The following is an 18794-nucleotide window of genomic DNA, read 5'->3' on the forward strand; positions in this document are numbered from 1 at the left end:
CTGTCTCAGCCTGTTATTTTGATGTGCCAGCAGACAACGAAGATTAAGAACAATGGAAGCTTGACTTCCACATGAAGAAGGGCAAAATATGCAGCATTATCTGCACGGCAGCCTGCCTGCACATCTCAGCTACTATTTTACAGTTTAAGTAAAAATCATCTCAGTACGAATATGACACAGAATATGTAAATACACCCCAAAACAGCATGAAATACAATACTACTACAAAGACAAACATAGTATGGGCATAATTGTGTGAGCTGTATGTACAAGGTCAACAATTTAGTTTTGGGTTTGGGTGTTCTTGCTTTGGTTTTTTCGCTAATCAAAGGAGCCTGCATAGCCCAGCATGAAAACACAGGGACTGAGAACAGGAGCTCCAAATGATCAGAGAAACTGTTTTGTACAGCTGGGAACAATTTTTTTCCCCTATGAAAAAGCACTGTGTTGCCACAACTTGGGAATGAGTCAGAGCAGAAATGTCACTCCGCGCCGAAGCCTCATAGGATCCCACATTTAAGAAATGAATAAAGTACTGTTAGCGGTACTAAATCAGGCATTTTCACACTGCAGTGGCGGTAAGAACTACATGGAAAATCCTGGACCTCTGACAGTCTCTAAGCTGTATGTAAAGGGACCTACCTTATTTTGCCTGCTGCCTATCTATGTCTTAGCAAAGGGAAAGGCTAAATAGAGGGATTAACAGAAATACAATATCTTAAATCTTGCTAAACATAAACTTTAAACTGGTGTCTACGATGCTGTAACTCACCATGTGCTCTAAGAGTGACAGGCAGAGCGCAGCAAACTGATTTTACTTTTAAATAATATCTAAATCGGATTAGCTCTTTGTGTAGATCTACATGAACAAGAGGGGACATTCATCATTGTGCCAAAAAAGTTAAATTCACTGGGGAACACTGAAAGTGAATGGTTCTAGACCTACGTTTTATCTCTCAGACACATCATCAAGATGCCGTGCCAATATGCATGAAGCCAGCTAGGAGCTGCACGAAAGACAATGGGAGAGTACCAGGATACCGGAAAAGGTTTAATTTTTCCCTCTGTAGATTATGAACTGCTTGGGACAGGATCTGTGGCTTCGCTGTCTCGGAAGCACAGAGCATCCCTTTCAGTACTTGAGCTTCTTTTTTAATATTTAAACAGCTTAAATATAAGGAAGGGTACCCTCCTCCCTCCCCCTCCAAAACAGATGTCATTCTAGTTCCTCCTCCTCCTCCGCTGTAATTTAAAACGCTACAATTTTCATTACTGCTTTTGAAAATTTTTAAATCCTCACCAGCTAGAGCCTTGCACTTGGGGGTTGATTTTTTCTCCCTCCTAGAAAAGCCACCTCCCAGCTTTGTTTGCTATCTCTTTTGACCCTTGCTAATGGTTTTCTCTTGGAGGGGCGTGCCATGCTTTTCTCCTTAAAATTCCTGCACTGAAAGACTGCACCACACCACACTCCACAAAACGTGCTGATGGCACAAATTACAAGCCCCCAGCCGAACACTCCAGCCCCCACCATTCGGGCAGATTTATGTGGGCTCTTGCCGACGTTATTACAAGTCAGAGTTTATTGGGAAATTGTTACATTATGCGGAGTGTCTAACAAATTGCTTATGCTGCTATAATTGGATTACAACAGCCGCTTGCTCCCACCGGTAAGATTAGGCAAGTAGGACTCCTGCCGATCTCTGAGCGTTAGCAGTAATTTTATTTGCCTTGCCTCTCTCTTTCCTAACAACATGCCTCTTTCCCTGCCAGCTGTCTGCTGAAAAGGCACAGGCTTGTTCCTTGGCCCTAACAATGCAATTACAGCCCTGCAGATCGCACTGTTTGTGCATTAAGTACAGAGCCAAAACGAGGCGAATTGATCGTTTGACTTTTGGAGGAGCCATGTGATCTCTGCGTGCGGGTGATCCGGCACGCATGGCTGGGCAGTGCTGCAGCACACGCCGCAGGACGGGCCCGCTCCGCGCGATTTCCCCTCCCCTGGCCGCTCCAAGCAGCAAAGGCGTTGGGGTCCACCCTGCACTAACCCCCATCAGTCTACAAAAACAGGCTCATTTTTAGCAGCTCTCTTGCTAGGCTAAACTCAGAACTCACTCTGCCTTCTCAAATGCGACACTTGCCCAGGCTCATGGCTTCCCTGCAGTGGGCAAACCTATGAAACTATTAATCCAGCATTTCACCACACAAGCTTTAGCGCAAGAATTTGACATATTTTTCAAGGAACTTTTTCAGTTCTTGCATTTGAAAAATACCAAAGACGTATCTAGTTAATGTCACAATGATGGTATTTGTATTCTCTACCATCAGAGGGTGCTGCCAGTGCAGATGACTACTTAAGAAGCAATGCTTCTCTTGGTGCTTGCAACCATTTGCCACTGAAGCCATCGATGATTTGGATTCCAAACGGTTTCACATTTCCAGCACAAAAGATCCCAAAGTACTTTTTAAAGCACAAGTTCAGTTCGTTTGATAACTCTTATCCTGGCGAACACTCCTTACAGGCTTAATGTGACAGGACCTGAGTGAAGACCTCAAGACTTTAATTCTTTATGCAGAGTATCAATCACCAAACCAGCAAATTCCCGGAGTGGAACTACAGTGTGTGACACTACACACAATACAGTGCAGGGGAATTTTAATTAAGGATGCCAGATCAAGTTCTAAATTTTAAAAGATTTCTCTTTCATCTTCACTGCCTGTATATTGAGAGAATCCCAGGAGGATCCAGTTTAAAAGGGACCTCAGGAGTTCTCCAGCCCAAGCATCTGCACAAGGCAAGGGTGAGGTCAGACTAGGAAGCTCTGGGCTTCATCTCGGCTGGCCTTGAAAAGCTCTCAGGACAGAGGCTGCAGAGCCCCCATAAGCAACCTGTTCCAGTTGACTGTCATCACCATGAAAAAGTTTTTCCTTGTAACCAGTCAAACCTGAGAAGGAATTTCTAAGATTCGTGTGGGAGCCTTTCCAATATTTATTTCACAGGTAATGCAATTTGCTTCGAGATTTCAAATCCAGGGTTCCAAAAATTAAAAACTTCTCCCTTGAGTTGACCAAACTTTGGAAATGATTCTTCATACCAAGATTCTGCATATCACCTGCCTGATCACCCTTACTGCAGAGCTTTGAGAACTGATCTCCAGGATACACTCAGAGACCCTCAGCTATAAATCAATTCATGAGTTAACTATTAATATTTCTTCAAAGTCTCTTTTGTATAAAAAAGAGTGTAATTATTTTTTAATTCCTGGCTACATTGACACACAAAGTCATTTTGGGTGGTTAGAGAGGCAGAAATGACAAGCACTGCACTGTGTTTGCATAACTGAAGACTAAAGAAGCCTGTTTACATGTAGTTTAACACTCAAAAGAAACTCTGAACAGCTGAAATGCCTTATAAATAGCTCAGACCCAGAGGAAGTGCAAACGTCTGCATTGTGAATTGTAGATCTTAATTACAGACAATGGCTGGTACAGCAAGTAGCACGGAAAAAAAAAGTGAAACAGTTGCACTGTTCATGGTTGGCAATAATTCTTCAGGAAAATATTTACTATCAATCAGTTATGAGAAAAGGGACTCTGTGCTCATAAAACAGCACGTTGCTTCTCATACCAGGACCATTTTGCTTCAGCATAATCTGAATTTAAACAGCTTGTTTCCTGCGGATATAATTTTGGAAATAAATAAAACAAGTCTATCAAAATCTGGAGAATGTGCATGGTGTGGTGGGGGGAGCAGGAATATCACATTTCTTTCTCAGTCATTTGCCAATAGGTTATCAGACCGAGGGGAAGCTAAGGCATAAAGATTGTCTTGACCTAAAAAAATAGATGTAAGAAATGAGAAACTCACAATTAAGATAAAAGTAGAGATATTACTAAGGAATGAAGATCGTCATTAGGTCAAACCTTTTAGAGAAATGCCTGATGCTATGTTTTTGCTTATGCTGTCTAAATACTGAAAATTCAGAGTTTCAAAGCATCTTTTGAACATTAAGTAATTCCAGCAATGTCCCTGCAATACCTGCCATTTCACAAAACCTTCCTTTTACAGAAATAACACCTACAACAGAAGGATAAAATGACATGCTCAAATCTCTATTAACCAGTGGCTGAGGCAGCATTCATCCGGTTTGCAACAGCCCCAAAAACTGTTGTCCCAGAGACAGGTACATCCAAGCCACAGAAGGGGACACTGCCAGCAAGGGGTTTGGAGCTGGAAGCACGTCCCTTGACAGCCCCTCCGTACCGTTACATAGAAGCTTAATACTAAAAATTAAGGTATGAAGGAATATACTTTCTCATTAAAATAGTGGAAGGAGTATCAGGAAACTGAATGTAACTAGTCAAATAATATTTGTTTATGATTAAATTGCTCTAATTTCAATCTCAAGGACTGGAAGGGCTTCAAAAGCACAGGAAAACTACACATTATCTGAAGATACACTGACGTAGTGGTATCTCGCAGCAGAACTCTGAGTTGGTTATGTTGTTCAGGCAAAGTAAATGCAGGGACACTTTCAGGAAAGAGAAGCCATCAATCTGTGACATAAAGGGACTTGAGAGTACAAGAGGGACACTCTTCAGATCCATTTGTCCTACTGCCAACTGAAACATTCAGCCTGGAATCCTAAGTGTTTGCTTATTAAAGAGTACTCGTGGTTTCTCCTTTGAATTCATATAAAAATCCTGAACTCAATGTTATTATTGTGCAGACCATTTTTGTTCTAAAAATTCAGAAGTAGCAATACAGAACAAAGTGACAAAGGAAGGCAGATTTCAATTACCAACTACTCCACCACTCCTTGCTTCAGCTGAATCATCCTTGAACGTAAAATGTGCAGCCATAGCTAAATAATACTATAAGTCTTTGAAAGAAAATTTCACATAGCATACTTGTGCCAAGCCCTGTTCTGTGTTTCCAAAATTGTGCAGAACATAGCTCTGTCCCCCGTACATTACAAACAGCTGGCCAAGCAGGCAAAACATCACTACATGCTTAAGCAGGACTTTTCATCGACGTGTCTAAAAACCGTAACAGCTAAATTTCACAACATTCCTGTATTCAGTTCCCTTTTTGAAGAGGAGCAAGAAAAGCTATCCTGGCCACAGAGAATAAAATCACAGCGCTAAAACCAAAGTCCCTTGGTTTGCTGGGACCTGAAAAAGCAGGACCAGTTATCACAAGTGGGTAGCAAAGAGTGGCCTGACACAGAACTCTAATTTTCCATGGGTGGTGTGCTTGCCTGTATTTTTCTTCCTCCTATTTCACTTAGAAAGAGGCAGAGAACCTCTATCAGCTGCTGCTGAGTTCAGAACTATGCAGAGTCTGGGGATGCTGTACGGCATTTCAAGGGTGTCTTTGTGCTGTCTGTAGCAGGTGTGCAATAGGGTGCCCATCTCTGGCACATGTGTGAAAGAATTCAATGTGCAGAATGAACCTGAGAACACTTCTTTATATAGCAGATACAGACAAACTGGAACTGACTGCAAGAGTTAATAAACAGTAAAGACCTATCTGATTAATATAGGAAATGGGTATTGACTGTGGAACTCTGTGAGATCAGCTGGACATCAGTCTCTTGCTGGGAATGGAAAGAGCATTTTGAATCAGAAGGATACGTACATGATCTGGAGAAGTGCAAAATCTAATGGACTCCAAGTGAACAGCAAGACTCAGACCTAATACAGCCCACATTATGAAAGGCCGAAAATGCAAGACCTCTGTTTGAAAACAGAAATATATATAATCCATCCAAGCAAAGACTCAGTCAAGGAGGCTGGAGACAGAGCATCCCCCACTGCACAGCAAATATAAAGTGAGAAGGTCGCCACAGAAAGTATGTGGTCCCGGTTGCAAAATAGAAGAGAAACTTGTTTGCACACCCAGGAGCATCACAAGAATCCTAGTGACATACCAGCTGCCAGGGGATTTTTAACAGTGCCCCTCTCTAATTGAGGATGAAGCACACACCACCACCATTATCTGGCCTGAAGATACTGGCTTACAAAATATGGAACAAACAATGGGAACAGATGCTCATTTGGCCAGATTTCAATAAGCCTCATTAAAACCAAACACCCTGTCCTTGGAGCTCAGGTTCATGCTACATTTCTACCTTATTTAAGCATCTAACACAAATTCCTGAGAAAGCAGTCCACTTGTGGTTGTACACCAGTAGTATCATAAAAATAAATCCTCTCAGACATTTTTTGGTATCTACAGAGACAAACAGGAGTATTATATATGTGTGTGTGTGTACACAAATATAAAAACACACTTGGAGATTGCATTTCCTTATTAAAGACATTAAGTTAAATATACATTAGACCTGTTGATCACTAAAATGCAACAGGCAAAAAGATGCCAAAAGATTAACGGAGAAACTCATGAAGATGGAAGAGAATCAATGCTACAGATCACAAAGGTGACATCTCTGCATCACTATATATAATTTTTAATTCAAGATCCAACCTCTTTAGTCAAAACATAAGCACACTTGAACCAATTTCCACTGATCCTTATTTGCTTTTACCCAAATAAACCCAAGTCCCATCCATGGAGTTTCAGAGGATAAATACCAGAAAAGCATAGCTAAGAACAAAATACAAAGTTTCATCAGAATGCGATATTCTAGTTTTATTTTTAAATGCCTGAATACAACTAGATAATCCACAGGTTTGCAAAAGCCACTGAGCACCTGGCTTCACAGTCAGCATAACACTGTACAGAAGACTGGGCGGGAAAGGTTTCCTAACACAGACTTCTTTGAGTGGTCAAAAAGACAGTAGCCCTATGCTACTCTCCATACTCAAAAATGCACACATGTTTATTATAAACTCCTTTTCCCTCCATTTTAGAAAGAATGCCAGTTTTTAGGTTGGTAAGTTAGCCCTGAGTGTCCTGTACAGAAGCATTCCTTCACAAGAGACCTTGATAGATGGACAGTGCTTCGGTCTGAAAAAAAATATCCCAACACTGATACGTGTGGCGTTAGGGGAACTTCACATCATTCTTTGAACAAACTTTAGAAACATCAAGTACATTATCAGCACATGGCATTAATATAGTCTTAACAGAGCACAGTCTTCTTTTTTGCAAGTAGGTGCAGAATCAGAAATCCTGTTTTTGGAAAAGACATCGTCCCTTGCAGACAGACTGAAACTTTTGACAAGCCTGTCATAATGCTGACCGTGGCTCCCAGTCAGGGCTGATACTGCACTGCAGAATCAGAAAAGGTACATAATGATTTCCAAAGTAATCCTTTTTGTCTTTCAACGCCACTTCAAACCAAACAAACAAACCAGCCAACCCTCTTTTTCCAAGACTGCTACAGATAAAGAAACCCACAATTATACTTTACAGTATTCACGCTTTTGATGAAACATTTTGAAGTCCAAGGCTGTAAGACACATCCATCACGGAGGATAAAACTCACCATGTGCATAAGGCCAGGAGAAGGCCTCTGAACTCCCTAAATCCCATTTAAGGTCTTCAGCTAGGGAATGTTTAACAGTTGTGCCATTTGCCTATGCCATCACTGAGCCATCTGCATTGAGCTAACTGGATTTATAAATGCTTCAACACTTTTGGAATTTAAAAGACAAGCTTTCTTAGAACCTATTTCATTTTGGATTGTAGTTGGGAAAGCAACGGAAAGGAGTACAATAACCAGGCAATCTAGTATTAGGGGAAATATATCCCCAGAAAAGTCCTTAGGTTTTTTTAATCAATATATAAAATATATGTATGTGTATGCGTGTATATATAGATGTATAGATGTGTATATATATGTCTTTTCATCTATACGTATGTGATTGGTTTATAGCATATATACACATACATTGTCCTACAGCATATAATGACACAATACTTTAAAACATATGCTTTTTCATCTCCAGAGCGATGGTTCAAACTCATCCTCAATAACATGAAACAAGTCTGGCTGCTTCTGCCTTGAGGCCTCCCCATACCTCTTACCACAATCCCACTGAAACGTAGTTTTGGGAGAGTTTACGATTTCGGGCATTAGCATGTTAAAGATATGTTATTTCAGTTACAAGCGGCATCATGTAAGTTAGCTGTAGTTCTTGCACATCCTTGCTCCTCAGTAAGACGATCAGGTCAAACAAGATGCTACGCAGCAGATGGGATTGAATGGGTTTACTCTAGCTAGCTCGTTGTGAGCTGCTTCGTGGCATCAGAATGATGCTTCCATTGATACAATTCAGGCAGAGCTGCTCTGGTTGCTCAAAGAGTTTCACCTACTTTGTATCATAAAGCACCTTAGGAAGCAGTGTGCAACACCAGCCATTTCAAGCCAAGAATGGAGATGTCAGTATTAAATATTACCACTTTGTTCCAAGACTGGTAGCTTCTCTCAGAAGCACTTCAGGTAATGTGACATATCAAGCAGAGTTTTAGAGCACTAAGCCACCTGCAAGCACCATGACAAACTTTTATGATGGCCAGTTCTCTGACAGGAAACAAAAGTAATGGGACATCTGAATTTCACCAGCAAAATCCCAGCAAATATTTAGCTGGGAAACTATCTTAAAGGTCAATAAAAAAAGTGGGCCCTGAAGGTAAAAGGTACTTTTAACAACCATTCAAAGTATGAAAAAAAGGGACTTCAAGAAGATCAAGGAGTAAATAACTGAAAGAGAAAACAGGCTTTTGAGTGGTCAGGTTTGTGGTGCCAGAGGAGCAACAAAATGCCAGCTGGGTTCAGGAACAGATGGCTGCGTGCACTGATCTGTCCTGCATGCCCATTCCAAACTTCCTTTCACTGGAAATACAAAGCTTACGCAAGGATAAATGCATCCTTCACACAGCCTTTCTACACATCTTGCATCACAGTTCAAATGTTTTCCATTCACAAACAGCCCTACATGTGTATTATTATACGCTAGTTATACTGAATTTTAGGAAAAGAGAGCGACTAATGGCATCTCATCTTTTCCAATCACATCTAGTACAGTTCTCAATGAATAACTTTTCTCTCTGATGGGTTAATATACCCATTATCTTACCATTCTTACTGCCATACCTCCCTACTCCCTTTCCCTTAAATACAGCATTCACTGTATCTTAACTGAAAAGTCTTTCTTTTTTGCACCTCCCCTCCAGTAGCTAAGAAAAGGAACCACGATACAAAGAGCTCTCATGTAGTATTTTCAGCATATATCTGGACATTTATCATTTGAAGTTGCCAGAGCTAATTACATGGCAGGCATAGGTCATCCCAATGGAAAAGCCTATTACTTGTATAGCAAAATGAACCCTTCAATCCTAGATAGCTCAGGACTCAAGAAATCATTTTCAACAAAGAAAAACAGCAAATCTGAAAAGTCTACACTGAAGGACAGAAAAGCCTACCCCAAATACTTGCTTTCTGTATATTTTTTTTCTTACCGTAATTTTTAACAAGAACTTTCCCTTGATTAACAATGAACAATCTCCTAAAAAAACCTCAAAACCAAAGTTGTTCTCTTACTTACTTTGGCCACACAGTTTTCAGTCTTCATAGCAGTGCTTCCTAGACATACTGTTTCCTGGTTTAAGCACAGTCTGGCACAGCTGTTGTAGGTCTGCAGAAATATTAAAATGGTTATGAATAGAAGAGCACGATTTTCTTTCAGGCACTGCATTTTTGGCACAGAAACCCACAACAACTCTACTACATTTCCTTTTTCCTAAGGTGTAAATGTTTAGAACCAAATTAAACTAGTTTACAGCACAAGCCTATGTTGAGGGTACACATGTCCTCTGAGAAGCTACGTACAACTTTACAGCTTTGAGATACAAAGAAAGAAAAGATTTTTATCTTCTTTTACTTTGAAAAAGTAAAAAAAAAAATGATCTGGTCTCAGTTGTTTGGTCTTTCACAAAACACTACATAACTGAGCAACTAAAGCAAGGTGATTTCTACACACCAGATCACAGTGTATGCCAAATGTTAACAAACATCCCCTGTCTTTGTCAGGTAAAAATACATGGGGACAGTACAAAGGTCATAATCAGAAGGGACTAAGTGCAAACCACATCTTGATTGTATTTAATCCTACCAATTTTGGAAAGCTTTTTCTTTCAAAGTAGAATGTCTTTTTTCTTTAACTCATACACTGTCCTGCCCAGAGGACCCTCAGCTGAGGCTGCAGATTTTGGAGTCTTTACAGAACACATTACTCATAGTCTTTCCCTTTTTTAAGGGCAGCATATGAATGGAACTTATGAAGTGTGCTTCAAATTATACTTTGGTTGGTTTAGCTATATAAGCTGAAATGCCTGAAGAACTCAGAAGTTTCTAATGGAGGCTCTGCCCCTTCGCTTTCAATACCTTTTTAATTACTACTTGATTAAGCTCACATTTTCAAGGAATATTAGGAGTAGTAACTAAGAGCTCCAGTATTGGATTAAAAGCCCAGCGCCTGTCACCAGCTACAGAAAACTGCTCCCGAGCAAAAGTGGCAGCCCAAAAGCAAACATAAACTTGCGTTGTTTCAAAAGAAGTAAGTGGACCACAGAGAAGATGTTGCTACCTCAAATAGTTGTGTGGGGAAAACCCAAGAAGCACGTTGGAAGTTAACAAAATTAAACTTGCTACAAAGACATTTCCAAGAGCACTAAGTAAAACATAGTAACATTCATGATGTTTTTAAGATTGCCATAAGGGGAAGACACACAAAGATTTGTAGTGAACTGCCTGTCAGTTCTCTCCCTGTAATATTTGCTTACAATCTCTGAAGATCCTCCTTTCAGGGCTTGCTACACATTCTATTTGTTCTATTTGAAACTAATTCAACCCAAACCTGCCGTAGATTACAATACCTGCAGGCGACACTGGCATGCTCAGGGGTCCTAAACCTCTTCCTCTGCTCCAAAGCTACGTCATCAGAGCCAGGTTCCTCCAGTGCTAAGCACCAAACAAATGATCTCCCGTTTTTGCCCCTCTGCCACAGGGCTCCCTCTGCACAAGATGGGAGTTTGCTGAGCGATAGGAGATAGATCCACAAAGCCAGTGTTCCTAACAGTTTCCAGCTCTGGAGGTCGGTAAGCACCGAGTGTTCGCAATCAGTTTAGAACATTATTCACCTAAGTTCTTACGATCCTCATTAAACACTTCCTACTGCCCACCATGGGAAATCAGTATACTGGCTCAGCTGATCTGCACCAGTCCAGCACACGACAGATACGCTTGTGGAAAATCAGGAAATTGCGGTCCTTTCCACCTTACTTCTTCATAGACCCTTTTTAAACTTCATCCTGAAACAGAAACAAAAAGCAGCACAGAAGCCTCATCTTCCCTACTGCTTTAGCAGTTTGTGTTTTATTTGTCAGTGAGCGCTGCAACCAGAAAACAACCAGTGACAGTCAGGAATGCAGAATATCCTGGCTCCAGCAGATCTCCTTACAAGTTAGAACATCGATATCTGCTGCGACTAGCAGCCAGCTAGCAATTTCTGACTCTGGATCCAGAAGGAGAAACAGAAAAATTCAAACACACGCATCCTTTCGAAGTGCTATGCAGACGAACAGTGTGCATCTTTCAGCAGGGGAGGTTCAGACTCAAACTGGGATTAGGTCGCAAGCACACAGAAGCCTGATGGACTTAACTTAGCCTCTTGCAAATATTTGCCAACATCATAAAACCATCACTCTGGTATGCACGGCACTTTCTCCTCAGAAGAAAGAGCAGAATGGCATAAACTACTATAAATCGTGGCTTAGATGCAGGAGCTCAACTGGTGGACAGAAAGTTGACACCATCTGCTTTGCACTGACGTTCAGACGATACCATGCAAACTCCATTTTAAAGCATCGTGTTAGTTAAATTCAGCCAGATTCTGAAGGCAAAAAGCCATGAAGAGTTTATAGGATTCTTTGTTCATTATTTACATTTGTGTAATTTAACCCATTTAGCATAAATCTGCGCTTTCTTTCATTTGCAGTTTAATTCCTGAAATTCCAGTAGCAGTATTTCTACACACCTTATCCTCTACATACTGTAAATTTTTTGAGAAGCCCTGACTCAAAGAAAGCTACTGCTAACTCCACTTCACAGCTGAAAAGCTCAGCCACAAAACCATGTACTGAAAGCAACAGGAAGCCTGCAGCTCCATGAACTGAACAACAAACTGAATTCAGATCTTGTCAGTCTTTTTCCTCCCAAGGCAGGGATGAACAATCCTTGGTAGTAAGCCAGCTTTTTAAAAGCCAGGCTTACAACAGGCTTTCTCTCACATTTACAAATGGGAAAGTGACAATCCAAAAACACAATCTGAAATACTAAATGATAACTCTAAAAACCCTAGAACTTTCTAAGAAGCAAGCAAGCTCACCACGCCACTGTTCAAAAGTTGTGTACATGACAGAATGCAGATACAAATAATGACTCCAATACGCTGCTTAATTTTTATTATTTTCATCCACACATTACATCTCAGTGTGAACAGCACCAACTGAACTTCTAGCATACTTGTTCATCAAATCCCACAATACCAGGACTAGCGACACTTGATGGAACTAGCGTAGTACAAATTCAAAGCAGATGAAATGAAACACTTCTTCACACAGCAGGCAGTGAACTCCTGGAGCTTGCTGCCCCAGGACACCGTGGAGAGAACATCAGCAAGTGGGAAAAGGGATTAAACAAACTCACGGACAGCACATCCATAGAGTACTCGGCAGAGAAATCCCCTAGACTCCCCTAGTGCACCAGCAGTAGATGCTGCAGCAGCAGAAGGGGGATGGAGCACAGAGCAGCCAGACCTGCTTGTTCTCATTCACCAGCATCTTCCACTGACGGCACTGGAGGAGCAGACTCCGGGTCCGACTGACCTGGGCATTCCTGCACTCTCAATACCTCTCTGCCCTCAGACAACATGCCAAGGATACTTAAATCCCTCCTTCCCAACCTTTGCAGTGACAGAAATGAGACCAGAACATGCTTTTATTGTAAGAATCAATTTTTGTACAGTAATTTTATTATGTAAAGATCTCTATATGTGCCAAATCACCAAATGACCATTTAGTCCTCCAGCAGCTCTTTCTTTCTCAGTAAAAGTAGTGGGAGAAAGAAGAAAATTAAAAGAGTATGTATAATGGATTCAACCCAACAGGATGCAGATTTGAGAAAAAAACATAGTGATCTTCAGTTCAGTGTCCACTACTATGTTTGCAAAATTACAAAGTTCTTCTGTTCTTATTTTCACATTTTCAGAGAAGAATGCCTAATCAGCCTTGTGGGAGGGAGGAATAAATAGGATAAAGAAGATTCATGTGCACGTTCTACAATATGCTTTAAAGGTTCAAGCAAAAACACAGAAAAAAGCCTAGTTCTCCCTTAAAGTCCGGGGTAGGGGGGAGAAGAGGTAATGTCACTCTACTTAACAGCTCTCAATGGAAACGTATTGATAATGTTGCAGAGAAGCTGCATCTGGCTCATGAAGTTAAGTCATGAGAAGCTGAGAGAACGTATTATGAAGGCAGTACTATATGGCTGCCCTCTTCTAATGTTTCTCTGCGGGCAGCAGTTACTGGTTATCGTGAGACACAAGATTACTGCTGGACATGGAGATTTGATTTCATCTGGTATTGTTATATTTGTGTTCATAGGCTAAGAGTTACTAGTGAACAGACCTAACCGAAAGCAGAATGAATGTCATCTCATCAAATAACGCAGACCCATACATTTCAGATGAAACATTTGATGGTGTCTCGTGCTACACTGCAACATCAGAGAACCTCCTTTCGTTCATTCCAATGCCTATGGAAACATGGACCAACCGGGGAGAAAGCCAAAACCAAACCGCAGAGAAGCAAAGCTCAACCTTTTTACGAATCTTACCTAACATGCACCAAAGCTGTTTAAGTTTCTCTTCACCTTTCATCAGGATAAGAGGTTTCTTTGCCTTCTTCTTAAGTGGTAGCCTGGTTTAATGCCACAGGCAGATAGCTTTGCGTTGGAGTGCTTTAATATGTTTTTATATCACATATAAAGCATGCAAACATAAACCAGTTTGTTGAAAACTACCCTCTTTGTGGAAGTTGGCTGTAATTCTAAGTAAGTTTTCAATTTTCACACTGCTGCTAGGGTAAAACATTTTAAAGAGTTTAATTTTTACAGTGGCTTCAATGACACGAGATTATCTAACAAAGTAATGGTTAATCAATAGAGGGTTTAGTTGTCAGGTGAAACATATAACACACTAAAAGGGATTGATTGCAAGGCTCCTCCTTATTTACTGGGAGGTATATATTTAAAATGACACAAACTTGTTACCAAGCTGCATTCTTTTAACCTTGCAAAAGCTGTTTGAGAACAGTGTTAAGCAGCCCTATAGCAAAACAAGCTCTAATGAAAAAAAAAACCCTACAAATATATGGCAGCACCAAATCATGTCAGAAGCAGGGGAACCACAAAGCTGTATTCACTCTCCGCCAAAGGCTTAAAATGCCTCAGAGACACTAGACTATGGTTCACTAAAGATAGAGCTGTATCTGATATCGTTCTGTGTCTTTGGTTACATTTTTCTTTTTAAAGAAAGCATGATCCTGCGCTTTGACATAAACACATAAACATTTCTACTCTTGTCGGCGTAACTCTGGACAAACACCAAATGCCAACCTGAAGCCTTGAACCCTAGGCAGAACCATGTGTGAGTATGCACGGTTTTTCCACAAACTGAAATCCAACTGAAATCTTTAGTCATTTATTTTGAGAATCCCCAGTCCCTGAGCAAAACTCCACATTTTAATAGAAGCTGCAACCCAGGAGTTCAATAAGATTTCCCCCCCAATAGTTAATAATTACATGATTTATCAGAGAAAGCTAACACTAATAAAAACACAGCAAAAAGACAAAACCCATACACTCCCTTCAAGACATTTTCAGGGAAAAGATTATTAAACTGTTCTTTTTGAACAAGGGCTTTTGTAGCTAAGCACAAATTGCCAAGCGGTTAGAAAAAAAGTTATTAGACTCCGAAGAATTCAGCAGAAGTAGGAAGTTATATAAACAAATCACTCCAGTAGATTTGGAAAGATCGCTTTCATCTCACTTACAGTCTTAGGAGACTTGCATTAATTACCCTTTCAAGGTCTTTCACATGGGCTATTTAAAATAAATGCAATTTATTTATTTATTTCAAATGAGGTGCTTCTTCTGAAAGAATTAAGTAATCTCAACGAATTTAAAAACGTTTTTATAAACAGGTAATTAAAAAGACTAGAATTAAGTCAAGCTGTAAGACATTCCCCAGGATTCACTGTGATTATATTCTTAAGACAAAATTTTTGTTATTCCTAGACCAGCCTTGGGAAGGGTAGTCTCCATGGAAAGTTATAAGACAAAGTAAAGACTAGCCAAACAAAAACTGTATCATTTACAGGATTTTCCCTAAAGCACAGTTTGTCATATTGCAATTACACCTTGCTGACTGTGAAATCCAGAGTCCTTAATATTGCCACTAGAGGGAAGACGCGTCTCAACACATGGCAGTGGTAGTTGGGGAGTGGGTTTTCTTGAGCAATTACCATAACAAAGCTCCCTTGGCTGTGTGTACCTTCTAATTACTCAGTACAATTAAAATGACTTACCTAAAACAAACGGGGGGGGGGGGGGGGGGGAGGTTCCTAAAACAAAAAAACCTCAAGACAATGCAAACAAAAAGCCTGACTCCAATTTGCCTGTTATCTCAAATGACATTAAAGCTGAAGATCTTTTTTCCTCATCCATCAATGCACAGGGGAAGGAACAAAAAAAGAGTACACCACAATGCCCAAACACCGCAGGGTTGTTCAGAAAAGTAAAAGCATTAAAACAAACAAAAATAAAGAGCAAGGAGAACTACATCTCTTGTTAAGAAAAAGAAGCTAAAAAAAAAAAAAAAGAAAAAGGAAATGTCGTGGTATTTAGCCATCTGGTAGCTGCTTGAAAACAAATTGTCCTCAAAAGAGCAGAAATACAGTATGTCTTCTCTCAGTTCACTGGCTTATGAATCAGACTTTTTTCTTTTTTTTTTTTTTTTTTAAATAGAGGCACAGTACGGTCAGACTTCTGCGCTGCTGCTGCTTTCACTTCCTTCTTGTCCCACTGTGCAAAGATAACCATGGTCATTCCAATCAGATCCGGTTATTCCAACTTTGATGCATTATCTGCAGTCTTTCGGGACACGTCTTGTTGGGTCCATTGTTCAAAATCTCTCAGGATCTTTTTTTTTTCCTGACAGCTACTTGCTGATTTTTAAACCCTTAAATCTTTCATTTTATAAGGCCCGTCATTAAGGGAAGATGGCAGCCAAGTGATTTTTCTTTCCATTGACAATTTGTGACATTTTTCCAGCAGCGTGCAAGGTGTTGAAAACCTGGCAGCTGTTACCTCCCGGGATGAAGCTCCTTTTTTATCCTCCCTTGACAGTTTTACTCAGTGGGTCAGCACCTTTAAAGACTGCAAAGTACCACTGAAGTGGATGGAGGCTTGAATTACTGCTCCCTCCCTAATCAATGTAAACCCTCACTGCAGGTGAAACTCTTCATCTATAGAGGTGCATGGGGGAGGAAAATGTAATGCCCTGAGCCAGATGGTTTTCATCTTGTTTTTTTAAAGAAGAAAGGAACAAGCTAACAAGGGGACAGCTACTTTGTTAGCTTCTTGGCCTCTCTCATGGCTTTGGATCCCCAGGGTTCCAGCCACACAAGAGAAAGAATACAGAAAAACATAAACACTTAAAGAAATATAACTAGGGGGCTGGCAACATGCTGCTTTCAAAGAGTTGAGAGCTCTGTTCAGCACTTTATTTATTACTGCCCACGTTCTTCGGATGGTAAGTGGACACGGACACAAAGGGCAGGCGGGAGCAGACAACACTTGCAATTTACTCAATTACAGAGGAATGCAGAAATGTGGTGGGGTGACAGATTCCTATTAGTACTAACGCTGAAAGAGCCCAGTGGCCTTTCTGCCACAAGGCAGCACTCCCATTGTAACTTAGACTCTGGCACAACCCACCTTGATTAGTTTTTTAACTCGCATTAAGTGTCGCAGAGGCATAGAAATTATTTTTGTTTCATTGTCTGAGAATAAAAAAAAATCAGAAAGAATAATCTCAAAAGTATGATTAAGGATGTACTTCTAGCGATTTCAGCAGACTTTTCAACCAGCAGCTCCTTAAGAGCATAAAAGATGAGCTAACCAGGATAACTTTACAGACCAGGTATGTCCTGCCTTGGCCAGCCCTGTGACAGAAAGGGAATTTGAACTGTGGTGTCTTCCCCAGTGGGAGCTGAGGGACCCTCACTGCCTCTCCACCAGTCAAAAAGACAGTTTCAACTTTGCACCACAGAAATACACCTGGAGAGGAGCCCTAAACAGCGGGATGAGGCTACCAGCTGGAATTAAAACAGCTGACGCTTGCTACTTTTTGTCTTCCATTTGCTCTACCTTCTCTAACCGCTTTCTGTTTCTTACAGTTTGCTTGTGTATTTGTTGTAAACTCTTAAGATCAGACTGTGCCTATTTTCACTTTGCAGTAGCGCCTCAAGCATGTTTTAGGTGCTACAAGTAATTTTACAAAATGATCTCAAATCTGTAAGAGTGAATTGAAGTAATATTCTGTGCCAAAACGGCAAGAGGGAAAATTCTTGAAAATGCTAAGGGGCCTGTTTGAATGGGGTAACAGACAGGGATTTTTTCCCCCGGACTTCCATCTGGAAGCTTACAGAAAGACAGCAGAGTCCAACGCGAGGTTTGCAGGAGGCACAGTGTGGCAGCCTCGCCGCTGCCAGCATTTCCCCACAAGGCACCTTCACCCACAGACAAACCACAGCGGCAAAAGGCACTTCATTATTGTTCCACCAAAGAGAAGGGAGGGAAGGGTTTTAAACAACCTGCATTGTGCCCATCTTCTTTAAAAACCAGCAGGGTAATCAAGTTCAGGACAGCTCCGGGCAGCTGCCCTGTGACCTATTCATGTTGACCCCCGCTATTCATCACTTTCCCTAGGACTATGAGGGCAAGCTCCCGGGGAGTGACCACCACAATAGACAGATACGAGCCAACAATAATACGGTTCCTGCAAAAAAACCAGATGGCACTGCAATAAATTTACAAATCTGCATTCATGGCTCTGCTAAAAACACCCAGAAGCTAAAAGGCTGGAGGGGCCCCCAGAGAGCTTCCCCTTCCCAGTTTCTAAAGGCCAGCTCTCTCCCCAAGACTATTGAGCTCATGTTCTTCATAAATGAAGAATGGAGACATAGCCCTTAAAATAACAAATGCCTGACCTAATCAATCTAGCGTTTGGGTCTAACGCTAAATGATAGACACTGAAAACTAATTATGTTTTTTGGCAAGGAAGTTGAATTAAAATGGAAACACACAGGTTAAAAAGGCACTGAAGCATTTGTGAGTCTCTTTGAAAGGGCAGCACACACGCTCACATGCGGGGCTTGAAACAGGAACCTGATTCAATAACTCATGTATTTATTTTTAAAATGAATCAGATTAGTCCCATGTGTGACCTGCCGGTCCATCTGTATGAGCTGGACTTAATGGGCACTCTTCTTGTGCTTACTTCAGTTTGAAGTATGAGAGAGATAAATTTAGTTTAATTTTCAACAGATCAAGCTATCCATTTTCCAAATGGACCATCTGGATCAGCCTATTAAAATTAATTTATAACTTTGCAGTGTGAAAATTCGTTTGTTAGCTTAAATAAAGTTGCCAAAAACTTTTGCCACTTGTCGTTGTTTTTTCTGAAGTCTGTTTTCATACTATGAT

At 40.8% G+C, this 18794-nt stretch overlaps 1 protein-coding gene across 9 annotated transcripts in view; it reads right to left on the minus strand.

Moving 5' to 3' along the window:
- BTRC (beta-transducin repeat containing E3 ubiquitin protein ligase) overlaps nt 1-18794 on the minus strand; it is a 114388-nt gene that overhangs the window by 43714 nt on the left and 51880 nt on the right. For 7 of the 9 annotated variants that reach the window (XM_071812090.1, XM_065843886.2, XM_065843884.2 and 4 more), the window contains one exon: nt 9514-9603. The exons of the other annotated variants lie outside the window; for them this stretch is intronic. In XM_071812090.1, coding sequence (XP_071668191.1) covers nt 9514-9603 — 90 coding nt within the window. The remainder of the gene's footprint in view (nt 1-9513; nt 9604-18794) is intronic. 9 annotated transcript variants of the gene reach the window in all.

This window comes from Patagioenas fasciata, chromosome 8 (genome assembly GCF_037038585.1).
Source record: "Patagioenas fasciata isolate bPatFas1 chromosome 8, bPatFas1.hap1, whole genome shotgun sequence".
Taxonomy (NCBI): Eukaryota; Metazoa; Chordata; class Aves; order Columbiformes; family Columbidae; genus Patagioenas; species Patagioenas fasciata.